Here is a 15,769-nt window from a genome sequence, read left to right on the forward strand (position 1 = left end):
TGTAGATATCATCAATAATGTAGCATGAAACATAAGAAATTATCGATACGTCGGAGACGTATCAGTTCCCAGCTATCTACACTAGTGGTAACTCTCCAATAACAAGTGTTGGGTGAACAAATTACAGTTGGGCAATTGATAGGATTGAAATAGCATTAAGACAGAACATCAAGATTATTAATCATGTAGGCATGTTTCCCATATATAGTCATACGTGCTCGCAATGAGAAACTTGTACAACATCTTTTGTCCTACCAGCCGGTGGCAGCCGGGCCTCTAGGGAATCTACTGGAAATTAAGGTACTCATTTTAATAGAGCACCGGAGCAAAGCATTAACACTCCGTGAAAACATGTGATCCTCATACCTAAGCCTTCCCCTCTAGTTGTCCCAATTTCTGTCACTTTGGGGCCTTTGGTTCCAGACATAGACATGTGCATACAACTTGTAGATACAATCTAAGCAATAAGTATAGAGCTTAAATCTAAGATCATGCCACTCGGGCCCTAGTGACAAACATTAAACACAACAAGATTGCAGCAACAATAACTTCACAAACTTTATAGATAGACTAATCATAATGTAACAATCCATCGGATCCCAACAAACACAACAACGATTACATCAGATGAATCTCAATCATGTAAGGCAGCTCATGAGATCATTGTATTGAAGTACATGGGGGAGAGAATACCAACTAGCTACAGCTAGAACCCGTAGTCCATGGGGGAACTACTCACAGAGCATGATGGAGGCGGTGGCGTCGATGGAGATGGCTTCCGGGGGCACTTCCCCGTCCCGGCAGGGTGCCGTAACAGAGACTTCTGTCCCCCGAATTGGAGTTTCGCGATGGTGGCGGCGCCCCTGGAGTCTTTCTGGAGTTTCGTCAATCCTTCTCGATGTTTTAGGTCAGGACGGCTTAAATAGGCGAAGAGTCGGAGTCAGAGGAGCCACGGGACCTCCTCACACTAGGCCGGCGCGGCCAGGGTGGAGCCCGCGCGGCCCTATTGTGTGGGGCCCCCAGGGCTCCCCTCTGGTCCCCCTCTGACTTTCTGGAAGGTTCCGGGAAAAATAAGGTTCTGGGCATTGATTTCGTCGAATTCCGAGAATATTGCCCGAACAGCCTTTCTGGAACCAAAAACAACAGAAAACAACAACTAGCCCTTCGGCATCTCATTAATAGGTTAGTTCCGGAAAATGCATAAAAACATTATAAAGTGCAAGCAAAACATGTAAGCATTGTCATAAAACAAGCATGGAACATCAGAAATTATAGGTACGTTGGAGACGTATCAGGGATCTCTTCTCGTCACGCTTCGTGACGGTTGATGCTATCCAATCTCTGGGCTTGGCCACCAAACTTGGCGGCGCTGGCGGCGCCGGAGCTGGGGGAGGAGCGTTCGGAGCGCTCCCCTTCGGAAGAGAAGAGAAGGACTTGGCGGCGGCGCCTCCGCTAGTGGAACTGGCGGCGGCGATAAGATTCTTCTTCTTCACCATTGTGAGATCTGGGGAGGATTGGAAAAGCAGTGGTGGCGGCGCAGCAGCAGCGAAGGGAGGAAGAAGGATAAGAACGAGAAGATGCTACGGAAAATGTGGGAGAAGATTAGGGATTTTTCGCCCTTTGGAGATTTTAAGGAGAGGAGAACTTGAGAGCTGTGCAGGCACGTGTCGTTGCTATTGGTTCATTCAGTGGATCTTTCCTATTAAAGATTGCAGGAATCGAGGAGACGCCTTGGTAACTGTGCGAAAAGGGCCAGACAAAAAAAAGAATAGGCCCAGCAGGTTACGTCCTGTCAGTCAGAATCAAGATATCAGTAAAGCGTCATCAATGATGTCATAAGGAAATGCCAAAGGCAGTCGAAGGGATGAAAAATAGTATCGGATGGCGAATTTGAGTCTATGCACAGATTGCAAAGCATCTGTACTTAGACTCGGGGGCTACTCCCATCGGGAGCGCTGACGCGCACCCGACAAAATGAGGACTCGAAGAAAAAAGAAAAGAAGGCCTTGAAAGAAGAAACAATTGTTCGACTCGAGTCTGCACCCGGTTGCGAGCACCCGTGCCCAGACTCGGGGGCTACTCCCATCGGGAGTGCTGGGCGCGCACCCGACAGAACTTTTTTCGCACTCCAGGATCATGCCCGGGGACTTGATTCTGTGTAGGGTAATGTTGTTTTGCCATCGGCAGTTAACCAGCAAAAGTTGGGCACGTTACTCATTATCCCTCGCATGAGAAAAATATATCGGATGACCTACGAAGACTTGCAGAAAAACTTCGGCAAAGAAAAATGTTCGAGTAGTACAACTTGAGTCTACGCACGGATTGCGAGCATCCGTACCTAGACTCGGGGGCTACTCCCATCGGGAGCGCTGACGCACACCCGATAGAAGAAAATGATGCAGACAGAAGGAAAACAAGAACGCTTGAGGAGAAGGACATCGGCAGAAGGCATGCTTCAGTCTCTACCCGAACTATGTTCGGCTAGACACTCGGGGTCTACTGACGTGGGCACTACCCTTCGGGTAACCAACGTTGCTCCACCCTATACAGTCCAGCTGGAGACCCATGAAGGTACTCGATGGCAAGGTGGGCCACTAGGACGGTGCAACGGAAGATTCCTTGAAATACAAGACACGGAAGAAGCCGAACAAGGAAGGTTTGGAGATAGATCTACTGTAAACCTAGTCTTACTCGATTAGACCTCTTGAGACCTGGCCTCCTATATAAAGGCCAGGAGAGGGGCTGTCGAGGGACACAATCAATCTTAGCGACCTTAGCCAACAGAAACTTAGATCTAGGTTACCCTAGTATTTAGCCATCTCGACGAGATCTTAGCCGAACTATTCGGCACCCCATTGTAACCCATTATCATCATAATCAAGAACAGACAGGCAGGACGTAAGGGTTTTACCTCATCGAGGGCCCCGAACCTGGGAAATCGCTCTCCCCGCTTGTCTGTGAACCGATGTCTCGTGTCAGCTTGCAGGATTCCATCAACCCTAAGCCCCTATCGGAGGGCATTGCCGAGGAGCACCCTCGACAGCATGCCCAACGTCAGATACAGTCATTGGGGGAGGAAAAAAAGACCTGCCTTGCCTGTAGGGGTGTAAATGAATCGGATCGGATTTTGGTCATATCATATCATTTACCATATATTTTCTCGATTCAGATCGAAGCGGATATTGATTGGTTTCAGATTCAAATGAGGATATACCGAACTGCGGATTCGAATCGGAAATGGGGCGGACTTGGGCGAAAACAAAAATATCGGATATATGTTCTTATTGGTAGATAGTTATAGTTGTTGCAAATCTTGAAAGTGATTTAAACTTCCAGTCTCGTGCAGTGAAGAAAAAAGCCACATAGTACGCTAAAACTCAAGCATTGATGAAAACTTGGAGCTAAATATGCTCGCCAAATAAATTTGGTAACTCAATAACTACTTGCAAGATTGACCTTGGTTTTTACTAGAAGTCGGATTATCCGATTTAGAACCTTCAGATTATCTTAATTAAATTTCGGATAATCCATATCCACATGCTATTTGCTAAACCATATCTTATACCGTATCCAGAGCACCACTTCAAAATCGGATATCCTTATCCATCAGATTTTTTAAAATCAGATATGGATACCTAAAAATTATTCTATCCATTTACACTCCTACTTGACCTGGCCTATATAGACCCGGCAGGCATGGCTGGCGGCCGAACCCAGTAGTCCGACCTGCAGCTGCAGTTGCCAAAAAAGAAATCCTACCTGGTCCGGCTTGTGTTCTTCTTCGCCTCTGAAGTCAGAATCTTCCAACCCACCCACCTGCCAACTACTCACAGCTGCGATCGCACCACCACCACGACTCCACTCCCCGAATAGTCCAAGCGCAACGGCACAGCACCAGCACACCGCGACAGTCAAACGAGGAGGGGGAGGAGGAAGGAAGCAAATGCGCGCGTGACACCCGAGGGCCTGCCTGCCTGCCTGCGCGTGATCCCTGCGCAATGGGCCGCCGGATCGACCTCTCCGGCGCGGAGATCCGCGGCGGAGACCACGGGGACGGCGGCCCGCCCATCTTCCTACCGCGCCACACCGCCGCCGCCTCCCCGCTCCTCGCCCTCGACATCGGAGGTACTAAGCTCGCCCCGCCCGCGCCTCCCTTTTTGCTGAATTTCGGTCGCCTTCCTTCGCGCGGTTCTGAACCTGGTGAAACTAACTCCGCGCGCTCGCAGGGACCCTGGTAAAGCTGGTCTACACGGCGACCTGCGGCGCCCAGGCGGAGCTGCGGTTCGCCAAGTTCGAGAGGCGGAGGCTGGACGACTGCTTCAGCTTCATCCGGGCGGAAGGACTCCTCGGATGCAACGGTAACTGCTGCCTCGCTGCCTGGTTGCGTCGTGGATTATACTAGTAGTAGTACAATGATGATTCCCTGTCGCCTCCTCCTCTGGTTTCCACGTCTCTGACTGAATAATTGGGTGACCTGCCCCACAATGGCAATAAGCAGGATAAGATTAAAGAGCAGTGTGGTGTTCTTCAGATATTCACAAGTTTGTGTTGTCCACTTGTAGCTCATGATCAAGTTCTACAAATGCCACTTGCCACCGCTCTTTTCAATGATTCAAAAAACGCCGTGCTCACTGTTTTTACCGAGTCAGGATCTCATCTTCTGACATTGGATGATCAGTACAGTTATTATCTTTATCATATCATGGGTTAAACTCAGCATTTTTCATGCCAGGGACAACGTTGGGTTCAAGCAAAGAAAGTATGGGACTGCTCAAGGTATGCTTTGCCTTCTGATGCTATGTGATGATGGTGACCTTGAGCTTGAGGGCTTATGTCACAGTGATGCTATGCATGGCATACTTTACCTCTTCTCTCACCCTAAACCTAGAATTTCAAATGACGCATTCATTGCGCGCCGTCACCTCTTAACGCCCACCAAAATCATTTTTACTACTAGTTACATTTAATTGCTACACATAATTATTGAACTTTATTTTCGCGGACTCACGCTATCACTAAATACCAGTATCCAGTTGCAAAAGTAAAGTTTTGTCGTCACGCGACACACTCTGATTCCAGTGCATCAGGAAACACAGAGTTTGCCTCCTGGTTTGATACTTGTAGAGTTGCAAAAGTAAAGTTTTGTCGTCAAGCGACAGACTCTAATTGTAGTGCATTAAGAAACACAGAGTTTGCCTCCTGGTTTGATACTTGTACATACTTGTAGCTGGGGCAAAGCCCTTGGCAATTCTGCGGTCCGGTCAATAATTGCAAGAGTGCTGACCAATGTCTACTTGTGAATTCTGATTGCCACATTGAATACGAAAATGAAGTCAAGAGTGCTGAACAATGTCTACTTATGATTGCCACATTGAATACATATATGAAGTCTTACTGTCCCCTTCTGATACAAAATGGCAAGCATTTAGATGCGTGTTTGAGAAAAAAAAAGTTTGCAATTCTTACGGCCTTATTTGACGGTTAACACATGACACTGTAATTTTATGTTTGTCTTAGCACTGTCATTTTATCTGAGGTGAACTATAAATTTGCTTGATAGCTTGATCTGAATCGAGTGTAATGGAAACGATTTGCAGGCTACAGGTGGTGGATCATATAAATTTGGTGATGATTTTCAGGAGAAATTAGGTGTTAGTCTTGACAAGCTTGATGAAATGGATAGTGTTGTTTCTGGAGCAAACTTTTTGTTAGAGGTAGTCGTAAGCTGTTATCTTCAATATTTTATCGCTGCTTTCTTATTAATTTCACATAGGCAACTTGCCTTCACAAGTTCTGATATCTAGTTCTCATTTAGATAATATTAATGATGCTTCCATGCAGAATGTTCCTGGCGCAGCCTTCACATACATGAATGGAAAGAGGAATTCGATTGATATTTCCCCAGATAACTTGTTTCCTTACCTTCTTGTCAACATTGGCTCAGGAGTTAGCATATTAAAGGTTGGACTTCTTCATCATAATGTTACTAATATGGAAATACAACAGAATGCAGCTCATATAACCATGCTTTATCAAGTATATTGCAGGTCACTGGAAATAAAAAATTCGAAAGGGTAACTGGGACACATATTGGTGGTGGCACTATGTTTGGTTTAGGAAAACTATTAACAGGATGTAACAGGTAATGTGCATCCTTTTGCGCCATAATGTCTTGGTTTTACTTATTTCCTCACTAATATATTGCTGTTCTCTTAGTTATGATGAATTCTTGCAATTAAGCCAGAAAGGGGACAATTTTGTACTTGATCTTATTGTGAAGGATATATGTGGGGAGCTTGTTTGCCAGAAGGTTTGCTGTCAACCTCTTCCTGTTTCACCTTTTATTTTATGAAATTCATTGCTCTTTTGTTGCAGAGCTCTGTACGTGTTTTCCTTCTTTCTTAGTATGTAGATCAATTCTGTCAAACTTGATTGTTTTCTTCTTGTTTGCTTAGGATTAGGATTATATGACAATAAATAGGTCATCATCATTTCTATTGGGTTTCCTTTTATTTTATGAAAGTCATATCTCTTTTTTTTTGCAATGCTATGTACTTGTTTTTCTTCTTTCTTAGTTTCGGTTGGCCTGCACTGCTCTAGTATGTAGGTCAATTCTGTCAAACTTGATTGTTTTCTTCCTGTTTGCTTAGGATTCTATGACAACCTAGTGGTATAAATAGGTCAGTGGAGTAAAAATTGTTATTACGTAGTGAACTTAGGATTGCCCGGAAAGCAATATGACCACTGGGAGCATTATGTTCAGAATAGTTGATGAAGCACAGCGAAATATTTACCTTGTCAATATTCATATTATATGAAATTGCTGATCCTTCCCTAAATATGATTGATTGCGTTTTTATTCTTATGTTCCAGCAAGGACTATCAACTTCAACTCTTGCTTCTAGCTTTGGAAAAGTTATTACTTCTATGAAAAAACTAACAGATTACAGACCTGAAGACATTGCATCCACATTGTTGAGTGCCTTTACCTACAACATTGCACAAGTGAGTTTATGTTATATATTTATGCATGTTATTGAATTATTATGCTTATTAGAAATAGCCAGCTACCCACGGGCATCTTTCCGTTGGATCAGCTATAGGGAGCACACAAGACTTAGCAGCGCTACATAGAGAGCATGGCGCTGTGGTATGTTTTAGCAAGAGTGCAGTTGGTCTTCATTAATGCTGGAAAGGGATGTTAGATTAGGGTATCTAGCTAAGGTCTCAGTTTTTTGCTCTGATTTAAGGGCAAGTGGTAGTACGTAAATATTATTTTAGGGAAAAGTACTCTATGTACTAGACATTTACGTGCTGCTGGTACCAGCGCCCAGCCGCATATTGCATTTTTAGCCATGATAGAGAGGGAGAGAGGGGCAGTGCCACCCGCCATGGCCCACTATGGGGCAGTGGTTCGGCATGGTAAAAAAAGGCAAGCGGCTGGCTTTGGCAGTTGATTAGGGGAGGAAGGGTCACATCAGAGGAGAGGACACTGGCCATGAGACACTGAGATAGCACACCTCAGTAACCTCTGGGTATCCTCGTTTGGCAGAGGCTCACAGCCCTGGACCCTCACCCCCTGTAAGACAACAAGAGCTCACGCGGCCCTTATATCTTCCCACCGGATGTGGCAGATAAAAAAGTGCGGGAAAACAGCTGCCCGAGCCGCAGAACCTATCTATGCATTTCTTTGGGAAAACGCGGCAGATTGTTTACCCTACGAACCCGGCCACAGAAAAAGAAGAGCTGATGCTGTTGTCAAAACATTATTGCATGCTGACACCGCGCGCAGGGCACTGTGGTAGAGAAATATCCAGAACTAGGCAACACCCGGCCACAGAAAAAGAAGAGCTCATGTCATAGCAAACAACGTTACACACGCTAACGTCTCCATTCAGCATGGATTTTAATGGGAGCAGATTCTCTCTAGATCCAATGACAGGTAACATATGCGTAGCTAGCCACGTAGGTAGTAATCTGCGTTGCTATAGTTATTACCTTGGAATCAGAAAATACTGGAACCAGAAAATCGAATATATTGTACCAGCTACTTCATAGATGTTCACATGCATGGCACTCAACCTTGCTTTATTGGAAGAAAAGAAAAGCTAAGCAGATGTACTTGTCGATTTGTGGAGGAAACACATACTAGTATAATGATTTTGGAGAAATAAGACATATTTCTACAGTTTTACTTATTCTACGTTGCATAAAGTTCTTTTTTATATTAAGACAAATTGTTTCACTAGAAACCATTTTGATTATATCTCGAGAATGTTATTAGCATCATGATACACTTTATAGGGCTTCACCTATTGGTTCTGCTCTGTTTGTTGTCTTTTTAAATATTGATTTGATGTATGACACTCGTGGCATGAGTCCTGCAGATTTCTTTCCTTGTTGCATCACTCTTGGGCCTCAGGAGGGTTTTTTTTGGTGGATCATACATACGTGGACACAGAAGCACAATGGAAAATATTTCTTATGCACTTGACTTCTGGTAAGCATTTGATGTTTTCAAAATGTATTTGTATGATGAGCCGTCCAGATAAAAACTATAGATATTTTGTACGTTTAGTACTTCAGTTTGTGGTCCTTAGGAGGATTCTAAAGAACACTCCTTGTGGTTTCTGATTTAATGTTTACTCTTATTTTATCAGCCTCGGAAAGAATCTTACTATTTGAGGTATGTCATTCAGGTCACAGAGTCAAATGCAAGCTGCATTTTTGCAACATGAAGGGTATTTAGGTGCTATTGGTGCCTTGATGAGTTACGGGGATCCCATAGATGAAAACTTGACCCTCAAGGAATCTAACGAGAAGGTGAGCCCCTACGCTGAATACATACAAAAATACATGTTTTTTTTTTTTGAATAATTAGTGATTACATATGTGATCTACTGTTGATTATTTCCCATGGGTGATTACTTGTTATTAGATGCATCTTGAGCCCATAATGCTGAACGTAACATATTAACATATAGTTCTACAGGCACTTGTGATTAAGCATGTATGCATTATAACATTGTTATTGTGGTTAGGTTGATTTATCTTTGGAAGCTTAATTATTGATTTTCCCGTTGCTGTAGCAAAACACTAACGAGACAGCAGCTCCTACTGATCCGACAGCAGCAGATGAACATAATGACAGCAACATATTTCCTTACCTCCTTGTTAATATTGGATCTGGTGTCAGCATGATAGAGGTTTGCCAGCACACTGCTTTCAAACTTCTCTTATATTTGTAGCATCACTTGTTATCAGCAAACATATTACAGGTAATCGGTAAGGGGAAGTTTGAGCGAATTATTGGATCACATCTGGGTGGTGGTACTATTCTTGGTCTTGCAAGGCTTTTAACTGGCTGTTCCAGGTACTGTTTATTTAGCTTGTGTGCTTATATAATGTAGGGATTTTCCTGAATACATTGTAAGCATTTGCTATTAGTTACGAGGAATTCTTGGAGTTGAGCCAGAGGGGCAATAATCTAGCAGTTGATTTGACTGTCGGAGATATATATGGGGAGAATGGTTATCCTAAGGTATTTTTATCTATACTCTGAAAGAAGACTTTTCCTGTGAGCTTTCTGCTAGTATAATATTAATATTTGTTTCAAAATGGAACTGCAAATTCAACCACCTCTTAGGGCTTTGACATGCTTAGCATAAACATTATGAATCTCCAGCGCACCAGACCATCAGTATGACTATTAATTCTTCTCTCTTCACACCAGATCGGTCTTCCTGCATCCACTACTGCAGCGAGCTTTGGAAAAGTGAACTCAAGCAAACTTTCAGACTACAAAGCAGAAGATCTTGCAGCAGCTCTGCTCAACTCTTTCACCTACAACATTGGACAGGTATTTTCTCCATATATTGGAGCTACCTGGTACCATTTATGAAATACCCTCTAACCTTGTTCTTATTTCTCTTCTATTCTCTAGATAGCCTACTTTGTGGCTAATCTTTCAGGACTGAAAAGAATCTTCTTTCGAGGTGCTTATGTCTGTGGTCATGAGAAGACTATGGACAAGATTTCTCGTTCCCTCAAATATTGGTAAAGTATTTTTTTGTTCAGATACAGTGAAAATTATTTGGCAAATGGCAATTGCACAGAAATTTTAGTTATCCAAGAACATGAGAACACATGTTCCATTGTGATCGGGCAGTTGAGAATTCCTTATCTCATTTTGTTTTTGCTCCCAGGTCCAAAGGTGAAGTTCAAACGACATTTCTGTGTCATGAAGGTTTCTTGGGAACCCTAGGTGCATTTTGGAGTTATGAGAACATGGGCATTGACGGTTTGGAATCACATGAAGTCATTAGGGAGGTCTTGCTTGGTGCTCCCTACACCGGGAACTTTCCATCTTTACCACTGACTCAAGAGGAGGACATTGTACGTGACATGAGTTAGAAATAATCACACCACAGAAATTATCTCCAAAGTTATATACCGACCTCAACAATTTCTCCTTTTCACTGGCATTTAACCTTTACTTGTGCTTCTTTTAGGAAGAAAATACAACCGTTGAAGTGGAGGTGGAGAGGCTGCGGCATGAGAACGCAGTTCTGAAGTCTGAGCTTGAATGGTTAAGAAGAGAGAATGCAGAGCTGAAAGCTAAGTTATCATAATCCAATGGAGCGATTAACTTGTGAAGCAATAAAAACAAGAAGACAATTGTGAAGCATGCATCCATGCTTAAAAAAAACACCATGGTGATATATATGGGGGCACAAACAGCCTCAACTTGTTGTAACCTGTAATAGTTCTGGCGATGGGTTCAAAGGTTGTTTAAATAGAAAGAATTTAGTTAGCCCAAATTAGGGTCGCTCCTGTAGTGAGCTCATGTTGTATTTTTTTACTTTTCATGGTGCAACCTTTATTGTTTGTCTTGTAAATATGGAGGCAGCATGCCAAGTAATAAACTGTTGTTGTAACTTTATTGGAAATAGTTGGTGTGGCCGTTAAGAACTGGATTGGGCTATTTTCCTTCCAAGTGAAGAAAAACTGTGAAGTTCTGGGTTAAATGCTGGTTCATCAGTACAGTAGGTGATGCCAGTCGAACACTATTATCTTTTTCGAATGGTTACCTGAGGGGAGTGATTCCTCGCATGAATTTCAGTGAAATTTGACCAAAGTTGAAGCATTCAGGCGGTGGTTAAGGAAGAAGAAGAATGAGCAGCAAGTTTACAGCTATGTTTGAAAAATATTACTCCGTACTGTATTTGAACAAAAAAAAAAAATCCCCATGAAAACGATGCTCCCATCTCATCAAACTCTACAATTGTTCAGTTAAACCAAGAAAAGACTTTCCCAATTATTTTTACTGACCAATCGTGGCAGTCATTTGTCAGGTATCACACATAATTAATTTGGCAAAAAACAAAAAATGGAAAAAAGAATCGACGCCTGAGAGATTCGAACTCTCGCGGGGAAACCCCATGTACTTAGCAGGCACACGCCTTAACCACTCGGCCAAAGCGTCTTTGTGTTAGATCTGCCACGGATTCGATTTGTATAGGCTACGAATAAATTTTGGTTATGATGCATGCTCTACAATTTTCCAGAGGAGGCATGCCATGTGTCGGTGCTCATCTGTGTACACGTCAGACTAAATAAGTGGCAGAAACTGAAGCTATATTGATAATTCTTTTAGAAGATAATAAAAGCCGACCACTTCTCTGAAATGTAAAAAAAGACACATGGTTTTGTCGCTTGGAACATTGCTTGAGTACTCTTGGTGACAACTGACAACTCACTAGTCACTAGAACAAAATGCAAACTCTACAAGCCGGCCTACAGGCTACAGCTGCCTTCCTTGTGGCCACAAGCCAACAGGGCAAGCAATGGAGTTGTGAATCAAGCGCATGGGGCAATTGCTTGGCTTGCAAGAGTCCGTCCAGCCGGAAAACATGGCTGCCACGTGAGCTCACGTTATCCTGTCGCCGCCGCGGTGGTGCAAGAAATTGAAGAAAGCGCCCAAAAATGGACCACGCGTTCCATCCATGGTTTCCTTTCGAGTTTAGGCAAGGCTAATGGTTAGCCGCAAGCAAGCAATGGGCGGTGTATCGCGAGAGAGTCCTGCTATGCTACTACTCGATCACGAAGATTAGCTTCAGAAACATGCCGGATTTCGATAAAGCTCCCGACATCCAAACAGGTGCTCAAGTTATCGCCATAGTTCAGAGATAATAATCCGATAAGTACGCGACAGAATACACGACGATGATTGAAAGAGGAAGGGCACATCGATCTGAGATTCAGAGATGTGGGAAGGAAAACGTGCAGGCTTGCCGAACCTCCACCTCTGAATCTGACCGCTTGCGTACAAGGCTCACACAGGACTGCCGAAGCAACTGAGCGCAAGCTGCGTGGCAGCTCTCTGGCTATACCCCTGACGAAACCAGCTCCTGCTAGGAGCTAGCTAGCTATATAAACACGATCCATCGAGGAACTTGATCGACTACCACGAATAAGTACACATAAAACGTTCTCTTCGATCATAAACTTTTGTTTCGTTAGTGCGATTCTGCGCGTCGATCCGTGATCGATTCCGGAGCAATTTAGTTCTTGGAGATGGGGAATGTGGAGGCAGTGGCGGCAATCTCGCCGGACCTCGGCGACGCGCTGGCCAAGGTGGCCGTGTTCACGCTCGTGCAGGGGTTGGTCTACCTCATCCTGCGCAAGTCGTCGGACCTCTTCTCCACGGCCAGCGGCAACGCCGCGGCGAGGTCCCGGAGCTTCCGGCCGATGCGGAGCATGAGCGTCCGCCGCGTCCTGGCCGCATTCTCCGACGTCCCCTTCGGCGGCCCCGAAGATGGTGCCTCGTCCACGTCCACGTCGTCCTCGGCGGCGGCGCAGACTGATGCTACTGACCGTGCAGACTGCAGACTAGCTTAGCTAGTTGACTAGTACTACTATAATGTAGGTGCTTTAGTTTAGAAAAACCAGTTCTGAACTCGGGTATAGATGCTCCTGCTTGAATATTTTTTTTAAAAAAAATCTTTTTTTTTTGATAATGAACATGAACAAGTGTCCGAACTTCACACCAAAAATCTTCGAGAAAACACATATGTAGTGGTATGTGAAAAAAGATAAAATGTGGTGATGTTTGAAACATCTAGATTTGTTACTTGCATCACTCCGATTTGTCTTTTTGGCACATATCACTACATATGTATTTTTTCGAAGATTTTTGGTGTGCAGTTAGAACACTTATTTATATTCATTGTATAATTATTCCAGATTTTTTGAATTTATTTGCTATTTCTTTCAAACAAAAATTAACCAGGAGCATCTACACCCGGTTCATAAATACCTTGTCCTTTAGTTTGTGTATATAAGAAAGTATTGTACGATGTGCATATTAAAGCTGGATGACTTGATTCTCTTAAGCCTGCTCTTGTTTCTGCTTGTGATGGCTGTTGCTTGGTGTTCAGTATGGTTTCAGAAAAAAAACAGCCTTTTGTACTAAACGCTGCAAGTCTTTGGTCCAAACCCAAGTTTTCTTTTAAGTCGAACCACACACTTTATTAACTTTCAGAAAACATAGGTACAATGTGTGAATCTAGCGGCATATCCAGCCATAAGTGACGACCAAGTTCTAAACTAGAGGAAAATTTAGCCAGGTTATAGGCACCTCTATTACAATATCTATTCTGAAATGCTATTGGAGAAACTCGAGAGGTTGTACTCGGAGAGGTGGCGGCGGATTTGTGTGCTGCCTCGCCAGAGGCCCTGCGCCGCATTCCGGTTTGTCGTCTCCGCGTGCGCGGCCTTCTGCATGGGCCCGCTGGCCGAGCTCGGCGGTGGCGAGGTCATGTGCTGCTCCACGGTGTTGTTCCAGCCCCGCCCTGCCTGAGCACTTTCCTGGCCAATCCTTGTTTCCTTGTTTTGATCCGGTGGCGTGAGTGTTTCATGTTTAGATCCGGTTTTCGTTTCTTCCTCCTGATCCTGCTGCGACCTTGGACAACAACCGCTGGAAGGGCTCGCGCTGCTCCTTCTCGGCCTTCCTTCAGCGCTGCGTGGATCCTCCACGCCCGCCGCACCGGGCCGGACCTCCAAGCACCACCCGGATTCTTGGTGAAGATCCTATGGGTTTGGGTGTTGGAGGAACGGGATAAATCCCTGCTGGCGTGTCTGGTGTTGTGAATGGAGCAACTGGTATTCACAGTGGGCCAAAGGCCAGTACATGTACATGAGATACAATATGCAGGGAAGCCCCTCATACATAGATAATATACAGTGGGGTCTATACATCACTAACCCCCCCCCCCCCCTCAAACTCATGGTAGATCAACAAAACTGAGTTTGAAGAGAAAGAACCCATGATGTGCTCTAGTCTGGGCCTTCGTGAAGAAGTCAGCAAGTTGTAGCTTAGAAGGCACATAATGAAGAGCCATAACCTGATCCTGCACAGCCTGACGAACATAGAAGGCATCAACACCGATGTGTTTGGTGAGCTCGTGCTTCACCGGATCACGCGCAATGCTGATGGCACCAATACTGTCCGATAAGAGAGGAGTCGGAGCGTCAGCAGAAACACCAAAGTCCGCAAGTAACCAGCGTAACCAAGTCACCTCATCCGTTAAGAGAGTCATTGCTCGCAACTCAGCCTCGACACTCGAACGAGAGACTGCAACCTGCTTCTTGGTCTTCCAAGCAATGAGAGAGCCACCAAGAAAGACACAATAGGCAAAAAGAGACTTGCGATCCTCTGGATCGCTAGCCCAGGTAGCATCTGAGTAGGTCTGGAGCTGTAAGAAGCTGGAGCTAGGGAAGAAGAGACGACGTGCGATAGTGCCACGAAGATACCGGAGGACACGAAGGAGATGACTATAGTGGGCACTAGTGGGAGCAGACATGAACTGACTCAGAATGTGGACCGGGTAGGAGAGGACGAGTGACAACAAGGTAGACAAGGCTCGAAACCAGGTGACAATGGAGAGTCTGGTCCGGAAGAGGATCACCATCAGTGGAGCGGAGGCGTACATTGAGCTCCATAGGAGTCTCGACAGTGCGCTCATCACCAAGAGCGACACGAGTGAGAAGGTCCTGAATATACTTCTCTTGGGAGATATAGAAGTCATCGGAGGTAGAGGAGAACTCAAGTCCAAGAAACTAGCGGAGAGGGCCAAGATCAGTCATGAGAAACTGATCACGAAGACGGGCCTTGACAAAGGCAATATACTCAGGGTCATCACCTGTGATGATCATGTCATTGACATAAAGAAGAAGGAGAGTCCGACCACGAGAAGATGTGTGGACAAAGAGCGTAGGGTCATGTGCGCTAGGGACAAAACCAGCAGAGGTCACCACAGAGGCAAAACGCTGGAACCAGGCGCGAGGGGCTTGCTTAAGGCCATATAGAGAGCGCCGGAGACGACAGACCATGCCGTCGGGAATAGAATAGCCAGGAGGTGGCTGCATGTATACCTCCTCACGTAGCTCACCGTTAAGAAAAGCATTCTGCACATCAAGATGAGAGACAGACTAGTGACGAACAGAAGCAACAGCAAGAAGAGTACGAACAATGGTCATGTGAGACACTTGAGCAAAGGTCTCGTCATAGTCACGGCCATGCTCCTGATGAAAGCCGCGAGCCACAAGACGAGCCTTGTAGCGCTCAAGGGAACCATCAGAGCGAGTCTTGACCTTGTAGACCCACTTGCAGGTGATGGGACGAACAGAGGAAGGAGGAGTGACAACATCCCAGGTGCCCGTATGCTCGAGAGCAGCAATCTCCTCAGCCATCGCTAGCTGCCATTCG

At 44.9% G+C, this 15,769-nt stretch overlaps 2 protein-coding genes and 1 non-coding gene across 4 annotated transcripts; 2 read left to right on the plus strand and 1 right to left on the minus strand.

The window, feature by feature from the left end:
* Positions 1-3,733: 3,733 nt before the first annotated feature.
* On the plus strand, positions 3,734-10,949 carry LOC127317792 (pantothenate kinase 1). Of its 2 annotated transcripts, none has more exons than XM_051348379.2 (17): positions 3,734-4,125; positions 4,227-4,358; positions 4,733-4,776; positions 5,598-5,717; positions 5,842-5,961; positions 6,048-6,142; positions 6,217-6,310; positions 6,874-7,005; positions 8,388-8,500; positions 8,700-8,823; positions 9,090-9,206; positions 9,279-9,373; positions 9,448-9,541; positions 9,734-9,859; positions 9,944-10,056; positions 10,206-10,395; positions 10,512-10,949. In XM_051348379.2, the coding sequence occupies exons 1-17, from the start codon at positions 3,999-4,001 to the stop codon at positions 10,629-10,631; spliced, it is 1,956 nt and encodes a 651-aa protein (XP_051204339.1). In that variant the 5' UTR covers positions 3,734-3,998; the 3' UTR covers positions 10,632-10,949. The 2 variants fall into 2 exon arrangements, with proteins under 2 accessions (XP_051204339.1, XP_051204340.1); XM_051348380.2 differs by having other exon boundaries at positions 3,735-4,125; positions 5,598-5,714.
* Positions 10,950-11,403: 454 nt separating this feature from the next.
* On the minus strand, positions 11,404-11,485 carry TRNAS-GCU (transfer RNA serine (anticodon GCU)). The gene has a single exon. It is a non-coding gene; the product is annotated as a tRNA-Ser (tRNA).
* A 948-nt stretch (positions 11,486-12,433) lies between these two features.
* LOC127313446 (uncharacterized) lies at positions 12,434-13,394 on the plus strand. The gene has a single exon (XM_051343948.2). The coding sequence runs from the start codon at positions 12,577-12,579 to the stop codon at positions 12,898-12,900; it is 324 nt and encodes a 107-aa protein (XP_051199908.1). The 5' UTR covers positions 12,434-12,576; the 3' UTR covers positions 12,901-13,394.
* Positions 13,395-15,769: the final 2,375 nt, after the last annotated feature.

The sequence above is a fragment of the Lolium perenne genome, chromosome 7 (genome assembly GCF_019359855.2).
Source record: "Lolium perenne isolate Kyuss_39 chromosome 7, Kyuss_2.0, whole genome shotgun sequence".
In the NCBI taxonomy this organism is placed as follows: domain Eukaryota; kingdom Viridiplantae; phylum Streptophyta; class Magnoliopsida; order Poales; family Poaceae; genus Lolium; species Lolium perenne.

Bases quoted from the DNA above. Each gene is read 5' to 3' on its own strand.
- LOC127317792 (XM_051348379.2), top strand. From the start codon at position 3,999: ATGGGCCGCCGGATCGACCTCTCCGGCGCGGAGATCCGCGGCGGAGAC. The intron at 4,126-4,226 runs GTACTAAGCTCG...GCGCGCTCGCAG, and splicing joins CCTCGCCCTCGACATCGGAG to GGACCCTGGTAAAGCTGGTC. The intron at 9,207-9,278 runs GTTTGCCAGCAC...AACATATTACAG, and splicing joins CTGGTGTCAGCATGATAGAG to GTAATCGGTAAGGGGAAGTT.
- LOC127313446 (XM_051343948.2), top strand. From the start codon at position 12,577: ATGGGGAATGTGGAGGCAGTGGCGGCAATCTCGCCGGACCTCGGCGAC.